General features: G+C 34.7%; 1 protein-coding gene across 1 annotated transcript in view; it reads left to right on the forward strand.

Moving 5' to 3' along the window:
• Window positions 1-24,516, forward strand: part of LOC136800198 (myosin-11-like) — a 42,705-nt gene that overhangs the window by 2,116 nt on the left and 16,073 nt on the right. The window contains exons 2-7 of the mRNA XM_067056855.1: window positions 2,676-2,797; window positions 17,672-18,257; window positions 18,942-19,294; window positions 20,110-20,259; window positions 21,220-21,426; window positions 24,091-24,225. Of these exons, the coding sequence (XP_066912956.1) occupies window positions 17,903-18,257; window positions 18,942-19,294; window positions 20,110-20,259; window positions 21,220-21,426; window positions 24,091-24,225 (1,200 nt within the window). The 5' untranslated portion in view covers window positions 2,676-2,797; window positions 17,672-17,902. The remainder of the gene's footprint in view (window positions 1-2,675; window positions 2,798-17,671; window positions 18,258-18,941; window positions 19,295-20,109; window positions 20,260-21,219; window positions 21,427-24,090; window positions 24,226-24,516) is intronic.

Genomic DNA, 24,516 nt, shown 5'->3' on the forward strand with positions numbered 1-24,516 from the left:
CAAAGAAATACTAGTGATGAAAATAATGAATCTGGTGTTCTTGAAAAATTAGTAAAAAATAGAACGTATTTGAAGTATTTACTTACTAATTTGTGAAATCATGCGGCTAATATTCACACTTTTTTGAAAAAAGGTCCTTATTTCAAATGGTAGCCACACCCATTCACAAAAGAATTCCAAAGACCTGAATTGTGTGAGACAATAGCTTGATGATCAAATTTTCACTTTCTGAATTCAAAAGTATCAACTAATAGTTGCCCTGTGATTCTACGTGGTTAAAAAGACTTACTAAAATTTCCGGATTGTTAAAAAGGCTATCCACATTTTTTCACATCGTGAGTGATAAAAATAACCTTGTTGAAACTTTCGAAAATTTCATTGGCTTTCTTTTGATACTTTGCATGCCTTTCTTTAAAATTGATATGTGATTAATTGTGGCAATAAATGACAGGGAAAATCTATAAATTAGGCTTAAAATGAAGAAAAACTACTAGTTACTAAGTATGCAAATAACCACACATTTTAACACAAAATCATACAGGAAGTATTACAAAAAGTGTTTCTATGGAATTAGCCACATATTTAGCACAATATCCCAAAATTTCATAACTACAGCTTTTTTACATGGTGAATAAAGTCAGTACGTAAAATGCCTGTTGAAACGTTTTTCCTCAAGTCAAACATCACAATTGCAAGGAGTATTTAGCCACTTAAATTCACATTTCTGATGCTGTATCCTTAGAAAATTAAACCAAACCATTCAATTAGTATCATCTCAAGCAAAAAAAATTCAAATTCCACGATTATACTTTTTTATTCAATACTTTTGTCTCTGGGTGCATTTTAAGTCTATTAACCACATTATTTCACTTTCAAGGATCAATAGCCCTCATTTTTTCACATAATCTCAAAACTTTATTATTCAATATAACCTGTGCAAAATTTGGGTGACTGATCTTTTAAATTGAAGTTGCTACACCTTTTCGAAATTAGTTGGTAGAATTAGCCACTCAAAAAATTAGCCACAATCTTTCACACACTTTAAAGGCTAATCATTAGCCACTGAAGATCACTAGAAATTTCGTTTCAAATGCAAAATAAATTTTTGTCATTTTGGGACGTGGGAATTAATCTTTTTAACTGTAGCCACAAAATATCACATTTTATAGGCTTTTTAAAATCGTCACTAAAAAAGTTGAATTATGTCATTCTTTTTTGAACACGATCGGTGTCATAAATAAAAGTTAGGAATTTACAGAAAATTTCATGGCAAAAGCTCTATTATTTCAGGAGCTATTTACATTAATTTGACCTCCGAACAGAAGCAGCCCCCCCAGTACGAATAGGGTTAATAGCGGGAAAAAACTTTCGCAGATTTAAAGGGACATCAAAGTAGTGAAATGTAAACATTGTGGCATCAATCATCATCGCCACGTGTCATTAAAGAGAACAATTAAAATCACGTGTCCAAAACAAACTTGTAAAAGAATTGAAACAATCAAAATCAGTCATATTTGTTTTTATTTTGACATGTGACATTTGTTTTGATTTTGTATCCCGCTGCATACGGTTTGTTCACAAATTTCGTCAGTACTTTTATGCCCCTTTAAAAACCATTTTTCCCTCAAATAAGTACAAATAAAATATGTTCAAAATGTTGAATAGTGCACGATATACCGGGTGCACCAAAAAAAAGTATACAGGTTTGTCCAGATATTGTGAGCTTCAGGATTTAAATTTTTTGTTCATTCTCCTTTTATTGTATAACTTGAGTTTTGAGCTATTATACATTAATTTTGAAAACGTAGTTCGAAAATTATTTCAAAAAAACTGGTTTTTTTTTAATGTCGAAATTTCAAAAAACCATCAAAAACAGCGAGCAAACTTTTCTCTTGACACTTACCTTGTTTACACATAAAAATACCAAAACATGCAACCTGTTCATCAAAACTCGTCACGGAATTTAAGAATATGGTAAAACAAGCTAATCCCATGTAAGATAATATTTTTGGAAAAGCTGAAAAACTTTTAGGAAATCTTCAAGGTTTTGATGTTATGCTATGTGAGAAAATTTTTGAAAAAATAGATCACCATTCCTCGATTAGTTGTTCAAAGAACTTGGGTCTGTATTGAGTTTGATGGTGTTGGAAATGTTCATGACGTGCAAATAAGATGGGCAAACTGTTGGCAAAATATAAGATAAGAGAAAAAAGAATAAAAAAACAATGAAATTGTTGTTTTGTCATTTTGTCTTATTTATAGCGTGATTGCTATTTTTAATGATTTTTTGAAATTTCGACATGGAAAAAAAGTTAATTTTTTGGAAATAACTTTAGAACTGCTTTTTCAAATTTAATGTATAATAGCTCAAAATTCAAGTTAGAGCATCCTCTATACAATAAAAAAAGAATGAACAAAAAATTTAAATCCTGAAGCTCAAAATATCTCGACAAACCTGTATACTTTTTTTGGTGCACCCGGTATATGATGTGTATAATGCACGTGTATAATAAATTTCTGGAAGAGATTCTGAAAAATCTTGGACTGAAATTAGTGGGTATATTTCCCACCAGGGACGAAATTTTGGTCAAATTTTCCAGTGGGGTTGGGGTCCCAGCGGGTCTGTGAGACAAGGTTGTTAATTTGTATACAATGTTGTATATTTTCAATTTCAGAAATTGGTTAAAGACTCTCTACACTCAAGCTCAACATGATGTAGTCGTCTCTAGAAAGTGGGAATGATAAATTCTTTATTGTCAAACTAAATCCCCGAATGATAAACGAAGGACTTGCATAGGTATGTTTTCTTAACTCTCTCTAGTAACCACGAAACGTCAAATCAACGTCTTTTTAACATCCATAAGGTTCATAATACGTTTGATGAATGTTGAAACAATGTTGTATCCATTGGCCTACATAAACCTTGTGCTATGTTATATCCGCATTCTTTGATTTGAGTTTTTTTCAAATTGTACAAATAAATAACCCCATAGCGCTTAATCCTTTGCCTAAACTCAAGCGGCACTACATCGCAAGTGCTCAAGGAAAAGTAGACAGAGCGCTCTCGATGCATTACACCGCTACCATTTCACTAAACTTCGATCAAGGATTTTGGTTGGCCGGTATTGAGAAACAACCTCCAGGTTTTATATAAAGCTCAGTGGTCGTGCGTCAGTCGGGTCTTGTTTTATGATAATACGTACTTATCAAAGACCAAAATATTTGATAGTTTGAACTTTTCATCGAGCCTGTTTAATTAGGTAATTCTTTCTACCGCAATATACGTTTTAAGCACCGATGGCCAAAATGTTTAAGAACAAGCTAAGAATATTATTAAGCTTCGCAGACTCTAAAACAATCAATTTCTTAGGAAAATAATGGACAAAAATACTCGGAAAGTGATGAAAATAAGAACATGTTATTAAGAACATTTTTAGGCTTAAAACTCAAAAAGTAAAGAACATCTGAAGGCTTCGAAACTTTTGGATGTTCTTATAAAAAAAACGTGTACTCAATTAAAAGCCGAAATCTTTCCTAGAAATGAGTTTAAATAATGATGACACATTGTGTATTAGCCTGTTAGACGAAAACCGACTTTTTTATCGCAATTTAAAACAAATAAAAAATTTGGTTTGTGGGAAGGGACTGACTAATTGTGTATGTGATGAGATATATTTTCAAACAATTTTTCCCTCCATGTTTTTCAAAATCTCTTGATGATTATTCGGCCACTCTTTAACATACAGTACTGTATGTGAATATTCGGAAATTTTCTCGAGTTGACACAACTTGAAGAATATGCAATTAATCTTGGTTTTAAGTGATTAAATTCTGAGCTCCACGTTCTTTTTACAAGAACAAACGATATAAGGTTTCGATGGCCGAAATGTTAAGAACATTTTAAGGCTTTGTAGAATCTAAAACACCTGATTTCTTAGGAAAATAGACCAAAATAACCACAAAATGGTGAAAATAAGAATATATTAAGAACATTGTTAGGCTGAAAACTCAAAAAGTTGAGAACATCCAAAGGCTTCAAAAATTATTAATGTTAATAAATAATAAAAACAACGTATATTCCCTCTTCGGACTTCTTATTTTTGCTTTCAAAAAATGATAATTTATAAATAATCTTCAAATGATCAAGTGCTTTGGTGTAAATGGGTTTATAAAATTCATTAATTTTTAAATATTTCCTATCTATATAGGAAATATTTGTTAAAACGGTAATTTTTCTTCTTCTCCTTCTTCTTCTCCAAGTCTAACGCTCGGTTTTGGTCAATTTCGTGAGTTTGTACATGAGTCTCTTTTTAAATCAAGCTCCGGCGGTAAAAACAGTAGGATGTTCTTTTTTCGAGGCGGAAGACGTCATTTCTTCGAGAAACGTCTGTGATAAATATCCGTACAGCACTCTATTCTCCTTGTCGGTCGGGCAACGTCCGCCGTTTCAGAAGCATATTGTTGATCGGACCATACTGCTTTGTTTCTAACTGTCAAAACAAAGATGGCAGAAAATAGAAAACAACTTCTGCTCTTTCGCTGGTTTATATGCTTTGATGAGTTGAATTGGATCGTGATTTTTGTACGATTGTCACAAGGAATGGTCGATAGTGAACTTTTCTTAATATTCCTTTCTGGATTTGATGTTTCGTTTACATTCTGTAAGATACAATTTCTCTCAGGACATTTTATAAACTTTCACACAAACTAACTTCAATTTTGTTTGTATATTTACATAAATCGTACGAAGGCAAGTGACTGTGAATGAATCTGACCATGTTATACCTGAAAAATTACATATATACTTGCAATGTGAAAAATGTTTGCACCCAACGAATGCAATGGAATGCCGACAATGCAACAATGATGGTCGATGAACTGATTTTATAGCTAAAAATTTAAACATGGAGCAAAATTGACTGGTTTAAATGATTGAATTTCCCTTGGTTTTTTTATCTACAACAATGAATTAACTGCCGGGGTTAGTGACAGTTAGTGAAAACTCGTTGCGGTTATAAATTAAAAATTTTAAAGCTGATTACCGGATCCGGAACACCACGGGCCCAATATGAAGAATGTTATGTTATACTTCTTAAAAGGTTTATTGCATTGAATATGGATGTAAATAATTTGAAATCACCTCACATGTACAATTAAAATTTTTCTTGAACTTGGAGATTTTCTTCGTGCATTTTAAAACGTGGAAACTTTTGTCGTGAATTTGGAGATTTTCTTACCGTCAACTGCTCCAACTTGGGACTATCTGACAAAACATGGGACGGCAAATTGGCCACCATTTCACCGAACCTCCAAAGACATTTGATTTGAGTTAATGAACGGCATATTAAAAAATGGCAAAATGATGGAGCGTTTGACGTCACTCGCGTGGCAAGTTACACACGCGTTATTTGTTAATCCCATCGGGCGATAGGCGGCTAGGCAGCAGGCGTTCTCTAATTCTCAAATCAACGCTATCAGTGAAAGTTATCGTGACATGTTATGAAAGGAAGTATGATCGATAAACTTGGTGGAGTTATCAAAACAAATTTGTTGTCAAAGAGATTTAACAAGTTAGTGAAAATACAGACCAGATATCAAACAGTCCCATGTTTCGACCAATCGTCCCAAGATAAAGCAGTTGACGGTATGTACATTTAAAACGTGAAAAACTTTTGTGATAAATTTGGAGATTTTCTTACACGTACATTCAAAACGTGGAAAACTTTTGTCGTGAACTTGACATTTTCTTCCAAATGCATTTAAAAAATGAAGAAAACTCAAGTGATTTCCTGGCATGAAATTTATTTTATTTTCTGACATTTTTTTGGAAATTTTGATTGTTTCTAATATGTGACATTTTTTGCTCTTGCAGCATGCTTTTGGAAATCATAAAATGGCTTCTGTTAAGGGAATTTTTTCATATCGACATTCTTTCAGATTATGAAATGTTTCCCAGTATATAAAAATGAGATTTTTTTTTTTTTGCATTCTGTCGGAAAAAATGAAATTGTTTCCCTGTTTTAAAAGATTTTTACTTTTAGCACGTACATTATTTCAAAAAACTCAAAAAGTTACTTTAAATTTTTACATTTTTTACAATATTTTATATATGAAAGTATAATGTAAAATATTTCATCTCATTTTGAAAATTATATAAAATTTTCTTTGGTTTTCTTACTGTGAAATATTCTCCTTTTTGTCATTCTTTCATTTTAAATATTTGCCCTTTTTGGCTATATATATAATATTTCTGGAAATCAGCACTTAAAATAATAATTATATAATCAGGTCTTTTGATGTGTTCAACAACACTCTGCTTGGTGGTGCGACGCCGGGTGACCGCTAGTATAATACTAAAATCCATTTAAAGTCCACCTAACGAAAATTAAAGTTCCAGCCAATTTGATTACTGCATCGTTGTTCTCAGTCGGGTTCAGCTTGATTATATTCCGTGATCCGTAGCTTTGAACCTACAGTCACCTTATGAATAATCCTGTAAATACTGGCAATAACATAAATGGAATTTTGAAATTCTTAGGGACTTGTGTTGCTTGATGTTATCTGAGATTTAAAGCACTTTGAAATTTTTTGAGGACATCAATTATTATTTTAACATTTGTAAAGGAAATATTTATCCGCATCTTTGCGGCTCTTGTTATTTATTACGATTATGTCACCGTACACGTTTTTTTTTATAAGAACGTCAAAAATTTTCGAAGCCTTCGGATGTTCTTAGTTTTTTGGATTTGAAGCCTAAAAATGTTCTTAAAATGTTCTTATTTTTAGCATTTTTTGAGCATTTTGATGTAATTTCTTAAGAAATTGCATGTTTTTTTAAGTCTCCAAAGCCTTAGTATGTTCTTAAATTGTTCTTAAATTTTTGGGCCTCGAAGCCTTATGTTGTTATATAGCTTTGTGTACCCTCTTTTTTCTTCACTGTGGTGTTAATTTGTTAATTTTTGTGATGTCGGTATTGTCTTCATAGGAAATTGTTATCAGTAACTTACGTCAGTTCTACTCCATCTTTCCTTTTTTGATCCACACTTTAACCCTTTAAGTGCCACGGTTTTTTTTTCTAGTTTTTTTAAGAAAATCACTACTTCAAACTTTAAAGTTTTATATCTCCGGATCTAGAAGGAGTTAGAAGCTCGTTCATAGCTCGTTGAATAGCTTAGACTCCTCTTTCTTTTAGGTGGCTAAGGGGGGGGGTGTAGGTTAGGAGAATTCGAGTTTCCGTATGCGAGGCCAACTGTGTCTGGTACTTGAAAAAATTAAAACAAAAAGAAAAGAGGCGGGAGAGAGAAACTTCGAAACTCTCTTGCCAATTTGTTTTCCGTATACCGCCATATCGCCATATTTTCCCTCCTTTACTATTACTATAACGGACGATAACATCGTCTAGATTCGGCATTTTTTACATAGATTTATAAAGCCCGAAGGGCTAGATGTCGTGCTTTGGCTGAAAAGCATGCCGTATTTCGGTAGGAAGTCCTACCGAGGTCACGTGACATTACAATAGGTTTTCAGCGCTTAACCAATCTTAACGGATTTTTGAAAACAACAGCAACAATATTTTTTCAATTCTATTTTTCTTTGCTTGGAAAATCTTGTACGACATCTAGCCCTTCAAGATTTACAGAAATCTGTTTTTTAAAAGTTTGCTTTGTTTAAAATTTCAAAATGGTAGTATTCTCTAATCTACCTCACTGGACTTGAGAAAGAGAAGGTTTACAGATGACAAAGAAAAATGCTTGAGAAAAAGTGTAGAGTCTTTAGACCTTTAATGATATCGGTATGAAATTTTCATTTTTTGTAAATAATTCTTACGTTGAAATTCTATTGTTTTCTTACTAATTGTTAAAAGCTTGTAGCTTGAATATCTCGTACCATTTGATCATCGCTTTAAGCAAGTCTTTCGGACCCACAAATTTCAAATCTATGACGATGGTTATTGCAATTTTAATATCGTCCGAAAACTTTTAACAAAAAAGCTTTTTGTGCTATTCGTGGAAAAACGAATTAAAAAACTACATGATTTTTTTACATAAGCATAGAAAATATGCTTAGTAAAAAAGTAATTATAAATGTCTTCCCTGTATGATTGCATACACACATATACACGTTTTTTACAAGAACAAATATAAAAACATAGACTTTGATGTGCAAAATAATAAGAACTATTTAAAAACGTTAGTCTTTGCGGACCTTAAAACTCCTAAATTCTAAGTAAAATGGACAAAAATGCCGACAAATTACAGAAAACGTGTATAGTGTCGATGTTAGAATGTTAGCCAATTTCAATTAAAAACTCATGCTTTTGTCTTTTACTTCGCCTTAATCTATTTAATTTATATAGCATCTCTGAGCATCTAATGTTATCAATAAAAATTCCTTCGTAATAATGATTGTCCTCTTTGATGATGTTTGATATTTCATCAACTTTTTTTATATGAGAGGAGATAGAGTAGCAGAGAGAATTTGCAACATCATTGCTTGATTTTGATGGTGTGGTGTAATGATCATTTTGAGTTTGGACTTTTTAAATAATTTGATTTATTGGTTTGTTACATTGAGTTTAAAGCCCGAAGGGCTAGAGTAGAATATCTAAGCTTTCACAGGCAAGAAAAAGTAAAGCCACTTATTTCCCATCTAGAACGCGCCTAGTTCTGCTAATGGTTCCTTAAATAAGTGGCTTTATTTCCCATCCAGGAGTCTCGAGTGTAGCCCTTCGGGCTTGGAAGTCAATGTTTTGTTACCATCAAAGTATTATATCAAAGTATCTGTTTCAGTTGGACTCTTTCTAACGGATTTGTAGAAGATGACTGGTTGAAAGATAAACTTTCGCCAGCCGGGAGGGGGGGTACTACTCTTGTCGACCGACGGGGGTGTGGCGCTGAGGTTTGAAAAATGGACCCTGCGTGGGAATCATTTTTGAAAGTTTTGGTGGTATGGCGTTATTGCGTTTTGGCGTTTTGGCGTTATGGCGGTACGGAACATTTAAAAATTACACCTTTTTTTACAAGAATGGTGTTTTTTTTTCATTTCCTCATCGATATTCTTAAAACTTTTTTACAAACATAGGGGTCTGACCCATATTTAACCCAACGTTTTCAACTGATCCGGCAAATTCTAGATTCTCTGCCGGAGAATTCTTAGCAAGTCCAGTGTATTGATTAGCGTGATTAGTTGTACTTGTTTTCGTGTTTTGGACTGGCGAAATTCGGTGGACGCTGGACCTAAATAAAAATCCCTGACTTTCCTTCTTCTTAATTTTCAAAAATAACAGCATCACATGCAGTACTGATCACGTGCCATATACAATTTGAACTTCGAGAATTTTCTAACAATCAGTTCTGTAGTATTGAGTATCAAAAGGTTTCCGTGTCTGCTTTCGGACCACCGACTGCGGTATTTAAAAAGTTCAAAATGTTTGAATTCAGCATTGTAAATTAATGTAAAGTAAATTACCTATAGTATTGAGTGATAGTCAATAAAGTAATGTGGTATATTTAGAAATGCTTTCTTGCACGTTTTTCAAAATTAATTAGAATCAATTTTTGATCAAACTTGGCTATTATGAAATTTTGGGGTTGTTTCTGTTGATTGTTCTTAATTTCATGTTTTGACCAAAATCAAGCTGCATACTTACCTTATTGCATGAATAGTAGAAGTATGGAACTATTTAACGGCCTTGAAATTAACACGACATTAAATTAACACAAATGATCAGGTGTAAACTTTAGAGTGAGCCCTCAAAAATTAACATTTGTTTTAATTACACGTCTCCTAATATTCCTGTAATAATGATGAATTCTTATATGATTTTTTTACATAAAAGCGTGTAAAATACTCTTTGTCATGCTATTCACTGTCTGACTTGAGACTTTTTTTCATTAAGTCCGATGCTTAGGATCAGATGAAGTCATTAAATTAGTCGCGAAATTTTTGCTCAAACTTATGCCTGCTCTTCTTCTTTTGCAAAATTTAACGGCTGATTGTTGGTTTTTGACTAATAAAATCAAGCCCCCTACAGAAGGGGCGCAAAATTTGTGTAGGACTAGGAGAACAGACTTTTATGACACAGTAATTATCTATTCATAGTATAAAAGGATAATTACTGTGTCATAAAAATTTGCTCTCCTACACAAATTTTGCACCCCTCAAAGGGGGCGCTACTGCCCTATTCTTATAATACACGTTTTAAGCTTTAGAATGTTCCTAAATTGTTCTTAATTTCACCGTTATGAGTATTTTCGCACAATTTACGAAGAAATTCAGACAATTTGGGTGTTTTACAACCTCGTTCCCTGCGAATTATCAGCTTTTGATGCTTACTGATAGCGCTAGATAATACCCTGGCATTGGCTGGTTTTCGAACGCGTATGATTACGTAATTCAAAAACAAAACGTCAGATTTCATTTGTTCCTGGGTTTGAAACCATTGCATTGCAGTGCAACTTTGTAACGTCAATTTTTTTTATGACGTATTGTTTTGAGAAGTTCCCCCTCTGAGAAGGGGAACTCGCATCAGCCAACACCAGGGTATTCTCTGGCGTCCATAAGTAACGTAAATAAAGCCTGGGATACACGGGGACAAGGTTGGGTGTTTTATAGAGTTCATAATGCTTTAATATGCTCTTAACTTGTTCCTAAAATATTTTGGCCGTCAAAGCCTTAATTTTCTGATATAGTTTGTTCTTATAAAAAAACGTGTATGATTCCCATTCTCTTGGGATGTTGCTCGCCGCCTTATTAATTGGACTTGTTATTATTAAGTTAAGTACTTAGAATAGAGAAAGGAGTCGTTTAATTGTTGCTAATCTGGTATGCGGTCTTAAAGGGTCTTTCCCGTTAGAGAAGGTTCGAAACTGAAAGTACATTTAAAAGTATGTTTAAAAGGTTTTTGTGGTTACTAGAAAAGACCTGGAAACTATTTTTAGAGGCGTTGCTTATTTTTTTATGAAGGTCTCAAGGCCGGTCCCCACTTGCGCGCGCTGCGATTGCACCTCTTTGGCTTCAATACTTTTTGCTTGGAAAAAAAGATTACGTCATAAAAATGTAGAGCGCGCTCGAAAAAAAAGTTGAACACATTTCAACTTTTTTCAACCGTTACGTCAGATCGTACCAATGGAGTGGCCTCATTTTTCTTTTGACCAATAGCGTGGAAGCTTTGTTCTTAAAAGTGCGATTAAAGCGCGCCCAAGTGGCCTTCAGACCATGTTCGCACGTAACGATTCCGTTTCGTTCTGAAACGAAATGAAGCCATTCTATTGGTCAGAAGTGACGTAAAGCTTGAATTTAATCAATAGAATGGTTTCTTTTCGCTTCGGAGCCGAACGAAACCGTAGTGTGTGAACGTAGTCTTAAGGTATAATTGTCCCTGTCTCACTGACCCGAGGGGATATTATATTTAGGATTTTTCACCGAGCACAGAAATAAACACTAACTTCTTACTGGTGATTAAATTCTCTGATTTAATTTTATGAAAAAAAAATACTGACCATAGTCTAAAACCTGAAGGGCTAGAGAGGAAGCTTTGACCTTTCTAAAGTAAGAAAAAGTGAAAACTTTTGAGTTGTGCCGCTTTTGGAATGGTGGATTGAACCTAGTGCCTTCTTTGTCGTGGCATATCTTTCGAAGTCTGGCGATGGAGTTTAGTTTCAATCGTTTCAATCTATAGCGTTTCTTTGAAAACCATGGAATCAAGCGCTACAGATAGGAAATAGAATCCAAGAGATTCATCTGTTCATAACCTTATTCAAGCCATTTATGAAATTCATGACGTAAATGTTTTATTCGGAAGCGTCCGAAATAGCTTGGACGTTTGCCACAAGTTTTATTGATTAAATTCAAAATGAGTGGCTTACACCCACAGCTTTATAAATCTCGAAGGGCTAGATGTCATGCTTTTAAGCCATCACAGGCAAGAAAAATTGAATATCGGAAAAAAATACTGTGTTGCTATTGTTTTCGAAAACTCGTGAACTTTCTGATTGGTCAAGCGCTGAAATTCTATTTGTAATATCACGTGACCTAGGTAGGATTTCCTGTCTAACTACGACACACCTTTCAGCCAAAGCACGATATTTAGCACTTCGGGCTTTATAAATCTATGCTTACACTGTTACACCCGGTCTTTTTTGGGTGTTTCCGTATAAAATATTATGTCATTAATGTCACGGATTGAATTTTCCATTAGGAAGTGTTTTTTTTTGTATTTCAAAGTTATGTCTCGTTCATAGTTTGTTGGTATGTTTCGGATTAAAGTTCTTATCAAGGAATAAGCTTCCGATGTTTTGGTTTTAATGCACTAATAATCAAAGATTTAATGTCTTGATAAGTTAAAACGAACACTTGAATATTATTTTTTGATGACAATGCATAAGTTCATATAAAAATGCCCATCATAGTTTTCTTTATATAAGCATAATATCATATTCGCGTTTTATTAGAACAATTTTGTAAATCGATGAGAATAAGGCTAACAATATGTTTCAAAATGTTCTTACGATGTTCTTACATAATACACGTGGCTCCTTTGATCTAAATATGAGTAATATAATTGTCTTTAAATCAGTATTGTCTTGATGATTTCCGAAACTCAAAGCTTAGTTCATCTTAATTTATTCTTAGGTTTCAGCGATGTTCCTATAAAATTCTTAAAAAGCGTGTAAATTCCAAAGAATTCTAAAAGTTGTCTTCTAGACGGATTTTCTCTCTTTAGTTTATTTCTCAGTACAAAGGTTCATAACTTTCAACCTAAAGATTGCATTAAGCGTGAAACTGGCAGTAGTGTGTTTTTAATTTTTCAAACAAATTGAAATATATATATAATTGAAAAGCTCTACAGGTATGGAGCACTGTATCGAAATTTATTTTCTTACTTGTTAACTTTCAACGCCTAAATATTTTAATGTTGGCATTTTTTTGAACTGTGGCGATGTTCGACCATGTTTAATGTTGCTCTTTGATAGACCTTTTCATAAATTACGTTACGAATATCACTTGCCTCGTATTCAAAAAGTTACCATGGTGATTATGTCTCTTGAAACGTTAAATGATTTTATAAAATCATAAATAAAATCCGCTGGGAGTTAATCGCCATGGCAATAAAGAGGCAAGTGATGTTCGTAACGTAATTTATGAAAAGGTCTATTGTTCAAATATAATTTATGATGATTTTCTTTTGTTATTGATTTTGCTTGAAGCCATAACAGTTCAAAAGTTCCCTCAATAATCAAACAATTTTTATGAGCACTGCTTAGTTTAATAATTAGTTCGATTACATCATAATTTTGAGATTCAACCAATCAGATCGATTTGATTGTCGAGGGAACTTTTTGATTGTTATGTATAATTTACGGTGAGGATAAATCCACTTTCTTGGAGTATGTTCTATCCACAGATATCTGTAAAGCCCGAAGGGCTAGATAGGCAACTTTAAGCTTTCTCCAGCAAAAAAAAGTGAAGCAAAAATTTGACTTTTTAAATTTCGTGCCGATGGATAGGATCTAGCATTTTAATTGTTTTCGGAGCGCGAGATAAAAAAAAGTAGGCGGCAAACGCTATTTCACATCTCTCAAACCGGTGGAATTGCATATTTTAGTCACGTGACTCTGGTAGGAAATCCTTCCAAAGATGAGCTTCACTTTTTGACCAAGGCCGCAAATCTAGCACTTCGGGCTTTACAGATCTGTGGTTCTATCAAGAAGCCTCCGTTTTGGTTTTCGTGATGGCTTGATTGTGCTTCTTTCTTGCGTGCTGTTGTTATTTAAGATGTTTTATGGCGTGATAGCGTGATAGATTTTGACATGATGTAAAATAAATCAAAAGTTGATACCTGGTTTTGGCTATTTTTGCTTTTTTTGTGTAATGAAGTTTTTTTAGCGATTTTCGTGATTGTGACTGGCAAACTCTACCGGCTATAAACTCTTTTCGTAAAAAAAAAACAACCCGTAGTGATTTGTCTTAGACAAATAGTCTAGTGAAGGCGATGAGAGCAATGTCGTGATGGCATGGTTATGGGTGCAGGCGTCTGAGATTTTTATCGTTAACTTAATTGTGAAGGCTGTACTAGACCATGTTCAAACGTTACCGTTCAACATCGTTCCGAAACGAAACGTCCCCAACACTGCGTGAATAACAAAAATTCCAAGCGTCAAAAAAGAAGACGTTACAAAAGAAAAATGAATCGGAACAATTTCGATCCAGTATTTTCATTGGAAGGGAACTGCTCCGTTTTCTTGATCTGAAACGTTCCGAAACCAAATTAAACGCTCTTGACTCGTAACGAAAACCATACTGGGGCGATATGAAACCGTAACGTCTGAACATGGTCTCAAAATCTCCAACCACGAGATTCTGACTTTTATAAAACCTGGACTAAGCTATAATTTGACATGTTTGATCTAAAAGTGCTACCCGCAAAGAAGCCATTGCAGTGTCATAAAATTAATGTTCAACGGCGCTACATCATCACAAGTATTCGAGAATAAGTAAGATTCTAGCGCGCTCGGTGCATTTACACCGCTATTGAGTAGCGCTATCATCAGGGTACTATAAAACTCCGATCCAACCCTGTCTCCAGGGTTTATATAAAGAACCGTAGATTCAATAGTCAAATTATGTGAAATTGAAATCATAGCTTTTAGGGGTCATTTTTGAGACTTTACAGATATAAATTCGCGTGACTCTCAAAGAGTAACATAAATATGAAAAGGGACTTTCCAAATGTTCCGTACTGTGAATACCTGTCTTTTATCAAACTTTCAAAATAGCATTGTATGGAACGAAAAATAGTTGGCATAGCTTTAAATCGCCTTATCTTAAAATACCATATTGTGCACGCTTTTTATAAGAACAGATAAATTTTGAAATCAATGGACGAAACACTTGTCGTTGATTGCCTGTGATTGAATACACCTTTTCGACCGTAGTCGCGCGGTTAGGCGCGTGCCACTCAATTATTTAATTATCCCCCTAAACTCGATCGAATCCTTTGTTGACACATTTTTCTATTATCTATCGGTGCGAAAAAAGGACTGGGACGGTTTAAGTGGGATAAAGCGGACAAAAAATACCCGCGCGGCAATTGGCAGCTACGGTCGAAAAGGTGTATAGAATTGTTCTTATAAATAAAAAAGAGTGTAGAAAGTACTCCCCGGAATGTTGTATTCGTACTCTCATTTTTCACAAGACAATATGGATTAGAGTTTCGAACTACTATCTTATTATAAACTCTCAGTTAGACGCTGAAAGTTTTTATATCATATGTACTAAGGGATTTTTATTTGCAATTCAGCAGTTTTTTTAAAAAGACCATTATAATGCAATTATAAAGTCAATTTTTAGCTGTGATAACTGTAATACATACCACGAGCACGATGTTGCATTTTTTGTGAAAGCTTATTGCTGGATAGCCTATACTAGACGTCACCCGCGTTTTTTTACGCAATTAACGTCTATTCCACTTTGCGACTTTTTCGAATGTTTTGAGCCCGGGTTTTCGGGCTCTAAACATTCGATTCTTTGACGTCACTTTAAACTTTTGAAGCCCTTGCAGTAGCAAAAAAATCGAATTTGCGTCAAAGCACTTGAAAGGCTTCCGTTTTTCGAAAATCGTCAAAGTGGAACCCACTAAGAAACGAGATGAAAACTCCCGGTTTTTAGTGAGGTGCTCGCTAATTGCTGGATGATGATTGGCAATGTAATTGTAAAATGGTCTAAAAATTGACATTCTCTAGGTTCAGCTGTCAGATTCCATGATGATGTTATTCTTAGCATGTTCTTAATATTTTTTCCAGTTTCATCATGAATATTCTTAAAGTATCTTCTTATCAAAAAACGCATGAATAAAAACTTTTTAAAGATTTCCGGACTCCCAATTTCTTAAGAAAATGGACAAAAATACTCACAAAATGTCGAAAATAAGAACATGTTGTTAAGAACTATTTAAGGCTTAAAACTTAAAAAGATAGGAACATTTGCAGGCTTTAAAACTTTCGGATGTTCTTATAAAAAAATATGTGGCAAATAAAGAATGTTTGCAGCTATTCAAAGGGTTGGAGTTTTACCTCAGTTTAGTCAATTTAATTTACTGAATTAGAAAATGTTGTGAAAATTTGCTACTGCACGTTCTGTATGAAGATTAGGATAATAGATCAATTAGGAAATAATTAGAGAAACGTTCGTAGAATTACAGTTTCTGTTGCTATTTCCGGCCTTCTTTATAATTTTTACGTCTAACTGGTCAACTTAATAATACAATTCCAACGTCTCTGCAACTTCCGTTGTCAACAAATTCTGTTTGTCTTAAACGAGGTATTTATTGCACCTAATTAAATTATTGGATAATAATTATCTATTAATTAGATAGATACAACTAACGCTAATGGTAATTGATTGTTATGGCAACAAATCGTTATCGTTCAAAGGTTGATTTTCTTGGAAAGTCTCCTAAACCCTTTTTTGAATGACCATACACTTCCTGTTTCATGCACCTTTTTCTATCTTAGAATTTGCTGATCAATTTTCTGGCAACTTAGATTTATTGTTTTAAATAGTTTTTACAGCAGAATACCTTTCTATAATAAGTTCTAATAAGTACCTTCTTCAGCGTGAATTCTTCTGTGTTAAGATTTTTTGGACCTACCCGAGGTCCCATAGATTAACCCGCGATTGTTAGTATCATAGTATCAAAGTATTTGAAGCCAAGAAAAAGACTGCTAGACTTCAAAGGACCAGACTTTAAGCACTTCAGAAGAAGACGCATTGTCTTCGCCTTTTTATGAAAAATATTCAAAATGGAAATTTTTTTTAGTTATTGTTTTCAGAAGTTTGAAGTTTGGAATTCTTTTTTATGAGTTTGCCAAAATTAAGCCTCGTTCTCTTTAGCCTGGGGATCCATACTATGATTTCTTATTCTATATATACTGATGGCGAAATATATAGCATGGTATGGGCTGAGAGTTTGAATTTCCCAGATCCTAATAACGGTTGAAAACATAGCCAATCAAATTTTGTTATTCTTTTACTGATCACACTTTCTTAGAGAAAGCGTAAATTCCGAAATTTGGTTTTTATTTTAGTAAGTGAGGACAGCGCTAAATTCGAATTTCCACTGTAAATTTTTTGACGCATAAATCTGCCTCACAGGTCATACCCGTCCTGTATATATCAGATTATAAAAATACAGGACGGGTCTCCTGGCTACGTGCTCTTACACTTATTCTAATCAACAAAAGCGTGTCTTTTCATTGGCTGTATGCCCCCAACTTGGATGAGACTACCTGAAAACTTCTTCCAAGAGGGTTAGAATGTCTGTCCTTTTTCCTACTTAATTGCTTTATTTACAATTTTCCTTGTCAAAACAAAATAACACCGCACGTCAGGCTTCGGACTACACGTTTTTTTATGAGAACATGCAACATTTTTTAAGCCTTAGGATGCTCTAACTTTTTTAGTTTTAAGCCTAAAAGTTCTTAACATGTTCTTATTTTCACCATTTAGTGGGCATTTTTGTCAATTTTCTTAAGAAATTGGCGGTTTGTTTTTAACTTGTTCTTAATATTTTGGCCATCGAAGCCTTGTGCTCTTATATAGTTTGTTTTTATAGATTAAAAAAAAACGTGTAATTAAAACGTGATGTATCGTTTACCCTGCTCTATTTTAGATTCAAAATCGTAATCAAACTTGGAATCAATTGACAATATTGAGTGGGCAAGAGCACAACTGATCGCCTTTGAACATTGAAATGCATTAGTTGGGTTTCAGTGGTTTTGTTATCTGACCTAAATCTTTGACTTCATTGATGATTGTTCGAGCTGCCCACGTGGTATATGTTAATATATGGAATAAATACTTGACAATTCATTGAAAATTTTAATTTATTGGTGATCGGAAAATGGAGGATTGGATGATCTTAAAGCTGGAAAGTCAGCTTCGAACATTGTCAAGAAATTTCAACGTCCATAATGTATTAATATATCTTCGAGTTCATAATGTTTTTGATTATGACGATTATGAACGAATCAGAAACAATGCTTTATATGTGACGGATGAAGAAAAACGTGTTAAGATTATTGATAATTTAAAGAGACGCGGCACGCGTGCGTATTGGGTGTTTTGTCACGCGATTCAGACACGGTGTCCGGAAATGTTTCGGACACTTCATGATGATTTAGGGAATAATCATCCCAATCGAATGTGTGTTATTTGTAATGGTGAGGAACAGGAACGACAATGTGATTATTGTACAGGTAAAATAATTTCTACTTTTGTGGTGTTGTACATTGCTCTCCTCCCTAATTCGACATTCTATTATTCGAACTAATTCGTTGTCCCCGTCAAGGTGGGAGGTGTGATCATGGCGTCAGTTCGAATCCCCGTTCCTTCCAATATTACCGAGTTTATGTATCGGAGGATATCGAGGGCGACGGTAAGTGAAATGATACAAAACAAAGTCGATAGTTGATGTACGGCTCTATATCGCCTTTGCACACCTAAACAGACGACGGTATTTTGGTGTTTTTACCGTCGGCGAGCAAAGTGGACGGTGATTTTGGGGGCATGTCGACTTGGCTTTATACCGTCCCCATCGATTTATCTCGAATATATAAACTCGCTATTATGTTCAGCTCTCAGGTTTATGGCCCCCATAATAGAAGAACGTCGAATTAGAGAGCGTCAATTGTATTTAAAATGCTCAGAACTTCGGTTCTTTGAGCACTCTATAGACTCAGTTGAGGAGCAAGCTCTGCTTCTCCATTCACCACAACTGATTATGCGAAGCTCGACACTTAGTGTTTTGAGCACTCTGGTGACAACAGCAGTCTATGCTCGCTTACCCGAGCCGTACTGATGAGTCCCGTGAAGGACGAAACACGTGTCTGCAGATAGAATATATTTAAAGTGTAAAATTTTGACACACTTTTTCACTTTAGGTCTTGTTTCAACTTTTTCTCATCTGGATCACCAAGGGACTTACATCGAAAGAGTTGAAGATTTGCTCGATTATTTTACGAACGTTGGAAATCGAGTCCAAGAAAAAGATTCACAAATTGCCGCCCTGGTAACACAAATCGCAAATTTGAAAAGCGAAAAAACTTCACTTGAGGGTAGTAGAATTGATTTGAATCGTGAATTAGCTACCACCAGGGCTGACTTTAAACGAAAGGAGAGAGAATGTCGTGAAGCCCAGGGCGTAAAACACACTTATGATATGAGAATCAATACATTGGAAATTAATGTTAATGATTATTGCCAGAGATTGAATGACCAGATAGAATTGTGTGAGGTATGATTTTGTTCTTTTTATCCATTTTTCAAATGAATCTTATGCTTGAATTTGTTCGAATTTTATCTGGAATCTTCACTCTAAAGAAGGAGAACTATCAGAAAAAAGCTGGTCAAAAAAACGTGCTTTTTTTTAATTTAGAATTACAGTTTATCCAAAAGTTATGCTGGGACATACAGTGGATACACCCATATTCAAATATTCTTCGGTTGTGTCAAGGGCCAGCCTTGTTCCCTGCATATTATCATCTTTTTTATGCTTACTGATAACTAGATGATAGTAATATTCTCTGGCGTCAATCAGTAACGTAAATAAAGCCTGAGATACACGGAGAGGAGTTTGGTCATAGGGCGTCTCCTTTAGGCAAAGGAAATTGTATAATAAAAACAACTTTCGACGGAAAAAAGACCATTATCTTCAGGAAGGTTTACTTTTCTCTCCTGAAAAAAATTTCACTGTTTTAAGTCGCGTAAAGGAAAAGTCTTTCCAAAAAAAGTTTAACTTAAAAAATAACTTTTGGTTGTTCCCGATAGGAAAATGAATCTAACACCTGGGGGGGGGGCTTCAGTTAGGCTAGGAAGACCCTGAAGATATCTGACAGGGTCGCAAATTAGTAATTTTCAAAATGTGTATCTGACAGAGTCGATTTTCGTTTATTTTTGACAATTTTCAGGGTGAAAATCAGAAAATTTTCAATCTTTTGTCTACGTTCAGTCATCTTTGCCCCTTTTCTGGGCCTTTCTGTCGGCCGTCAAGGTCAGCCCCCCCCCCGATCTAACTTCCCCTTATAAAGAATAATTTTTTGTATTTAACAGGAATACCGTTCCCGATGTGAAGACGCCGAGAAAAAACTTGAACAACAAATCAAATCACCTGATGATGATCCTATCTATGCAAACCGCGAGGTGTACTTTATACAGAAAACACAAACGCTCACTAAAGAACTGGAGGAGTCCAAACAACAGGTTAGTTTAATAGTGTTTTATTTTTTAGTAACAAGGTTTGAGTTAAAGGATGTTTGCAACGAAAAATATACAATTTCGGCTCAGGGTAGTTTAGGTGTAAACTTATTTCTTTTTTATGATTCTTATTGGCGACAAACAAACAAACAAAAATCATAAAAAAGAAATAAGTTTTTACCTAAACTAGGCTCAGGGCTGGAGTTGCAAAGAAATTTCCGGATTTCAGTCAAAAAGTTGCTTTTGGGTTTTGAGCCAAAAATGTTTAGCAACTTAAAAGAATTTGGCTTTTTATCTCATTATGTCCAAAATACCTCAAATTAGATAATCGAATACCATTGGTACACATTTTAATGCCGAAAATGCCTCTTTTTTAGGCCAGTTTCAGGGCTAGGTTGCTAAGGTCAAGTTGCTTAATTTCTTTGCCCATTTTCAGGGCTGGGCCACTAGCAACTCGGTATGGCTTATAAAAAAATTATGTGTATTATGTACTAACCTCTACACATATTACCTAAGTAAGAATATAAATAAAACTTAAAGGAACCATGGCCGAAGATGTACGAGGCGTCAGTCAGTCCTTAAAATCAGGTGTTCGCAGCACGAATCCCCGGCCGGCTCTTATTAATGTCCAGTCCAGTTATCTTAAATGACCAAACCGGCTGGGTGTTGACCTCTTAAAAGTATAATCAAAAGTCCGTATAAAAATCCTAGATAATGCGCTATCCATGTACAAACAAACAGGTTGAATTTTCCAAACTAATTATTTTCAAATTAGAAAGAGCATGCGCCCCGGTGAGCCATAATTTTCAATATGACATGGTCTACAAAAAAGTTGGGGGGGGGTCATGGCCCCGGCCCCCCGTTGACGGGGCCCATGAAAAGTCGACTGTTATGGTTCGGAGTCTAAAGTCTAATAATTATTTTCTTTAATTGCCTTCTCCTATCTAAATCTTCTTTTCTTTCCAGACGACATCACTCAAAAAGGAATTTTTAAAATTGAAAGAAAAAGCTTCACAGTTAGAGATACAAAAAGAACAAATCGAATCGCTGTACGAAGATGCACAACGTGAGCATACCAGAGAAAGATGTATCCTTGAACAAGAGAAGAACGACTTAGCCAGAGATAACGAAGAATTAAAGGATAGGAGTAATGACATGGATGAACAAATGCTCGTAAGATTAGTATATGTAATCACATGATAACGAGTGCAATTCGAATATAATTGCACGAGTGATTTTTTTGTTATTAATTTTCCGAGTCCGAAAGGACGAGGAAAATTCGAAACAAAAAAATCACGAGTGCAATTTTCGAATTGTACGAGTTATTATGTGATTACGAGCTAATCGCACAATGGCTTTCACTACTTTTTCCCAGTTAGGAAAGTAAATTACAGAAATTAAACTGAGAGTTTTACATTTTTCTCTTCTCTTTATGTCTTTCTTTTATTGTTGATTATTGATTTTCTTTCTCACAAAATAAATTTCGAATGCAATTAAAACGTTCGATGCAAAAAAAATGTAAGAAAAAACAATAAAATCAATTTTGTAAACATTGGCGCGGCATTGGAGAGTGTGATTAACGATTAATTGCTCTCTACAGGATGCAATTAACGATTAATTGCTCTCTTTGAGGGCGCGCCAAATAAGAAAAAATAACCCATCGTGCGATTATCTCTATATCTCCATTAAGGTTAAGGGCTCTTTATAGACTACACAATTCATCGGCGAACAATATTTGGCAATGTCGTTTTTGGACTGTAATGTACGAAGTAAATAACAGGTTTATTTTTGTAATCTCATGGTTGATTGAAATTCGATTGACGTTTTTGCTTACGTTAATTTGTAATTTCCCGCGAACTTGTAATTTCCCTCCTAGCTTTTGTAATTTCCCTCCTAGATTTTGTAATTTCCCGCAAAAGTGAAATTTTCATCGTTTGGAAATTCATCACCTTTTTCGACTTTCTTACTAACTTCGAAGGCTTAAGTAAATGGAATACGTACTAGTTATCGCATGATTTCGAGTGCAATACGAGAAATATTTTACGAGTTCCGAGATTTTTCCGTAATATTTTTCCGAGCCTTTAGGCGAGGAAAAATATCGGTAAAATCTCGGAACGAGTAAAATATCGAGTATTGCACGAGAAGTCATGTGATAACTAATTTATTGTCGACTCAAAAAAATTGTCCTCTTTTTGTTTCAAAATTACTTCCGCCTTCTTCTGCTTCTGTGTAGTTTCGAATGTTTTTATTCGAAACTCTAATTCGAACGTTAGATTCGAACAAAAACATTCGATAACTTCCCGCTGAAAATATTCACACAAAAACAAAACTTTTCGATCATTTTCGATCCAGAAGTTTTGTTTTGAAAAGTTGCAGATTTTTCAGAGATGTATTTGAAAGTTTCTAGATTGATAATTCAAAATGCAGATGATGTACAGTATTGTTTCGATGGAGAAGAAACCCTCCATCATTGGATTAATCAGATTGATAACATTCAGTCTTTTTCTATTTTTTTGTTTCGATGACATATGGCCATGGGAAAGAATAGCAGAGGAAAGGAGTCCCACGATGGAAATGTATGCTTGTAATAATGGTTAAAGAACAACATTTTTTCAACAGCAAAACAATTTGGATACTTTCTTGATTATCGTCAAGCTCTAAATGTTTCGAATTTGAGTTGAAAAGTCAAGGACGTACGTTGTTGTCGAGAACGAGAATTAGGAGAGAACTTTTATAAAAATCACTCGTCATTACACTTCCCTTGTTATGTTATGAGAAATTTTATTGGCCAACATTCAAGAATCTCAAGTTATTTTGTATGCATTGATAAAAAACTGTTTGGTTATCACACGGACAAATTTGCCAAAAGTTGAAAATATTTGGGTGGTGTGAAGTAGTTTTATAATTTCTTAGTTCATCAGATTTGATTTTAGTGTCTTTTATGGAAGAACTCCAAAGTAAAAGTTAATCTGAACATATTTTTGTTGCGTTTTTCCCTTTGATTCCCAAGTCAGTTTCTCCGAAAGTCAGTTCTTTTCGGCTGTTTTGTTTTGATTTTTCTCCCGCCGCTTACCCAGTCCCCCAAAAGTCAACGCGGTCATATTTCCAGACTAAAGAAATATGAAATATCGCAAATATCTCGATGCTCTCGACCAATCAAAACGCTGATATTTTTTTGGGTCGGCAATAATATCCAATTAAAACTCGATTCGCGTTTCTATGACTTTTTTGACCTCTTTTTAAATTTTCAGATTGATTTCCAGTGTTAAATTGACGTCTTTCAGAATTGTTAGAATTTCAATCCAAACCATGAGATTAACCAGGAATCCCATGCTTGTTTTCGTGAAATTCTGGATAAATTACCCTCGGTCAAATTTTGAAATGTTTTAAATTTCCCTCGTTGCACTCGGGAAATTTCAAAAAATTTCAAAATTGACCTCGGGAAATTTATCCCGAATTTCCCTCATAACCATGGGATTACTAGTACAAATACGTGTATGTTATCTTCTTTGAGAATCCTTGATATTAGTATATAATATTTGTGAAAGTGGCTGTAGCATGAAGGTAGAGCATCCAGCTACGGTGCGCAAAGTTGTGGGTTCGATCCCCAGGCGGGTCATACCAAAGATTCCGAAAATGGTACTTGATGCCTCTCTGCTGCTTGATGCTCAGCAATTAAAGAGACGGATCAAAGGTAAGTGGAGAAATCCAGGGAAAGGAGTGGCGCCCTTCCCTACCTTAAGGTAGACAGCTAGAGAAAAGGGAGCCTTTGGGTCGCCCTCAACTGCGGTCGCAAACTTATTTACTTATTTGTGAATTATCTTTCTTATGTTTCAGATGATAAGGAAGCTGAGCGAGGAATCAGGTAGCGAGAAGGAGCATTTGGTTAACACGTTATATGATAAGAACCGTCAACTCAACGAAGCTAATGATAATTTGAAACAGATGGAAAAAGACAGGGAACACTTAAGTGTAAGACATTCCCAGCTGGCACACAACGTTGTTTCAACGTTCATGTAACGTTATATGGACGTTGTGAACGTTAAATAAACGTTGAAACAACGTTGTGTGCCAGCTGCATTCATACTCTATCGTGTTTCCAAAAATCGATGGCCGAGTGGTCAAAGGCGTCAGTGACCGAAACCAGGGGTTTCCGATTCGAATCCCCGATCTTTCCGATGTTCCGTTCAGTTCAATTCATAGGTGACCGAGCCAGCTGACCGTAGACCCCTTGAAAACAATCAACAAATTGCCTAAGATTCC

The sequence above is a fragment of the Clytia hemisphaerica genome, unplaced genomic scaffold (assembly GCF_902728285.1).
Source record: "Clytia hemisphaerica strain Z4C2 unplaced genomic scaffold, Clytia hemisphaerica genome assembly, whole genome shotgun sequence".
NCBI lineage: Eukaryota > Metazoa > Cnidaria > Hydrozoa > Leptothecata > Clytiidae > Clytia > Clytia hemisphaerica.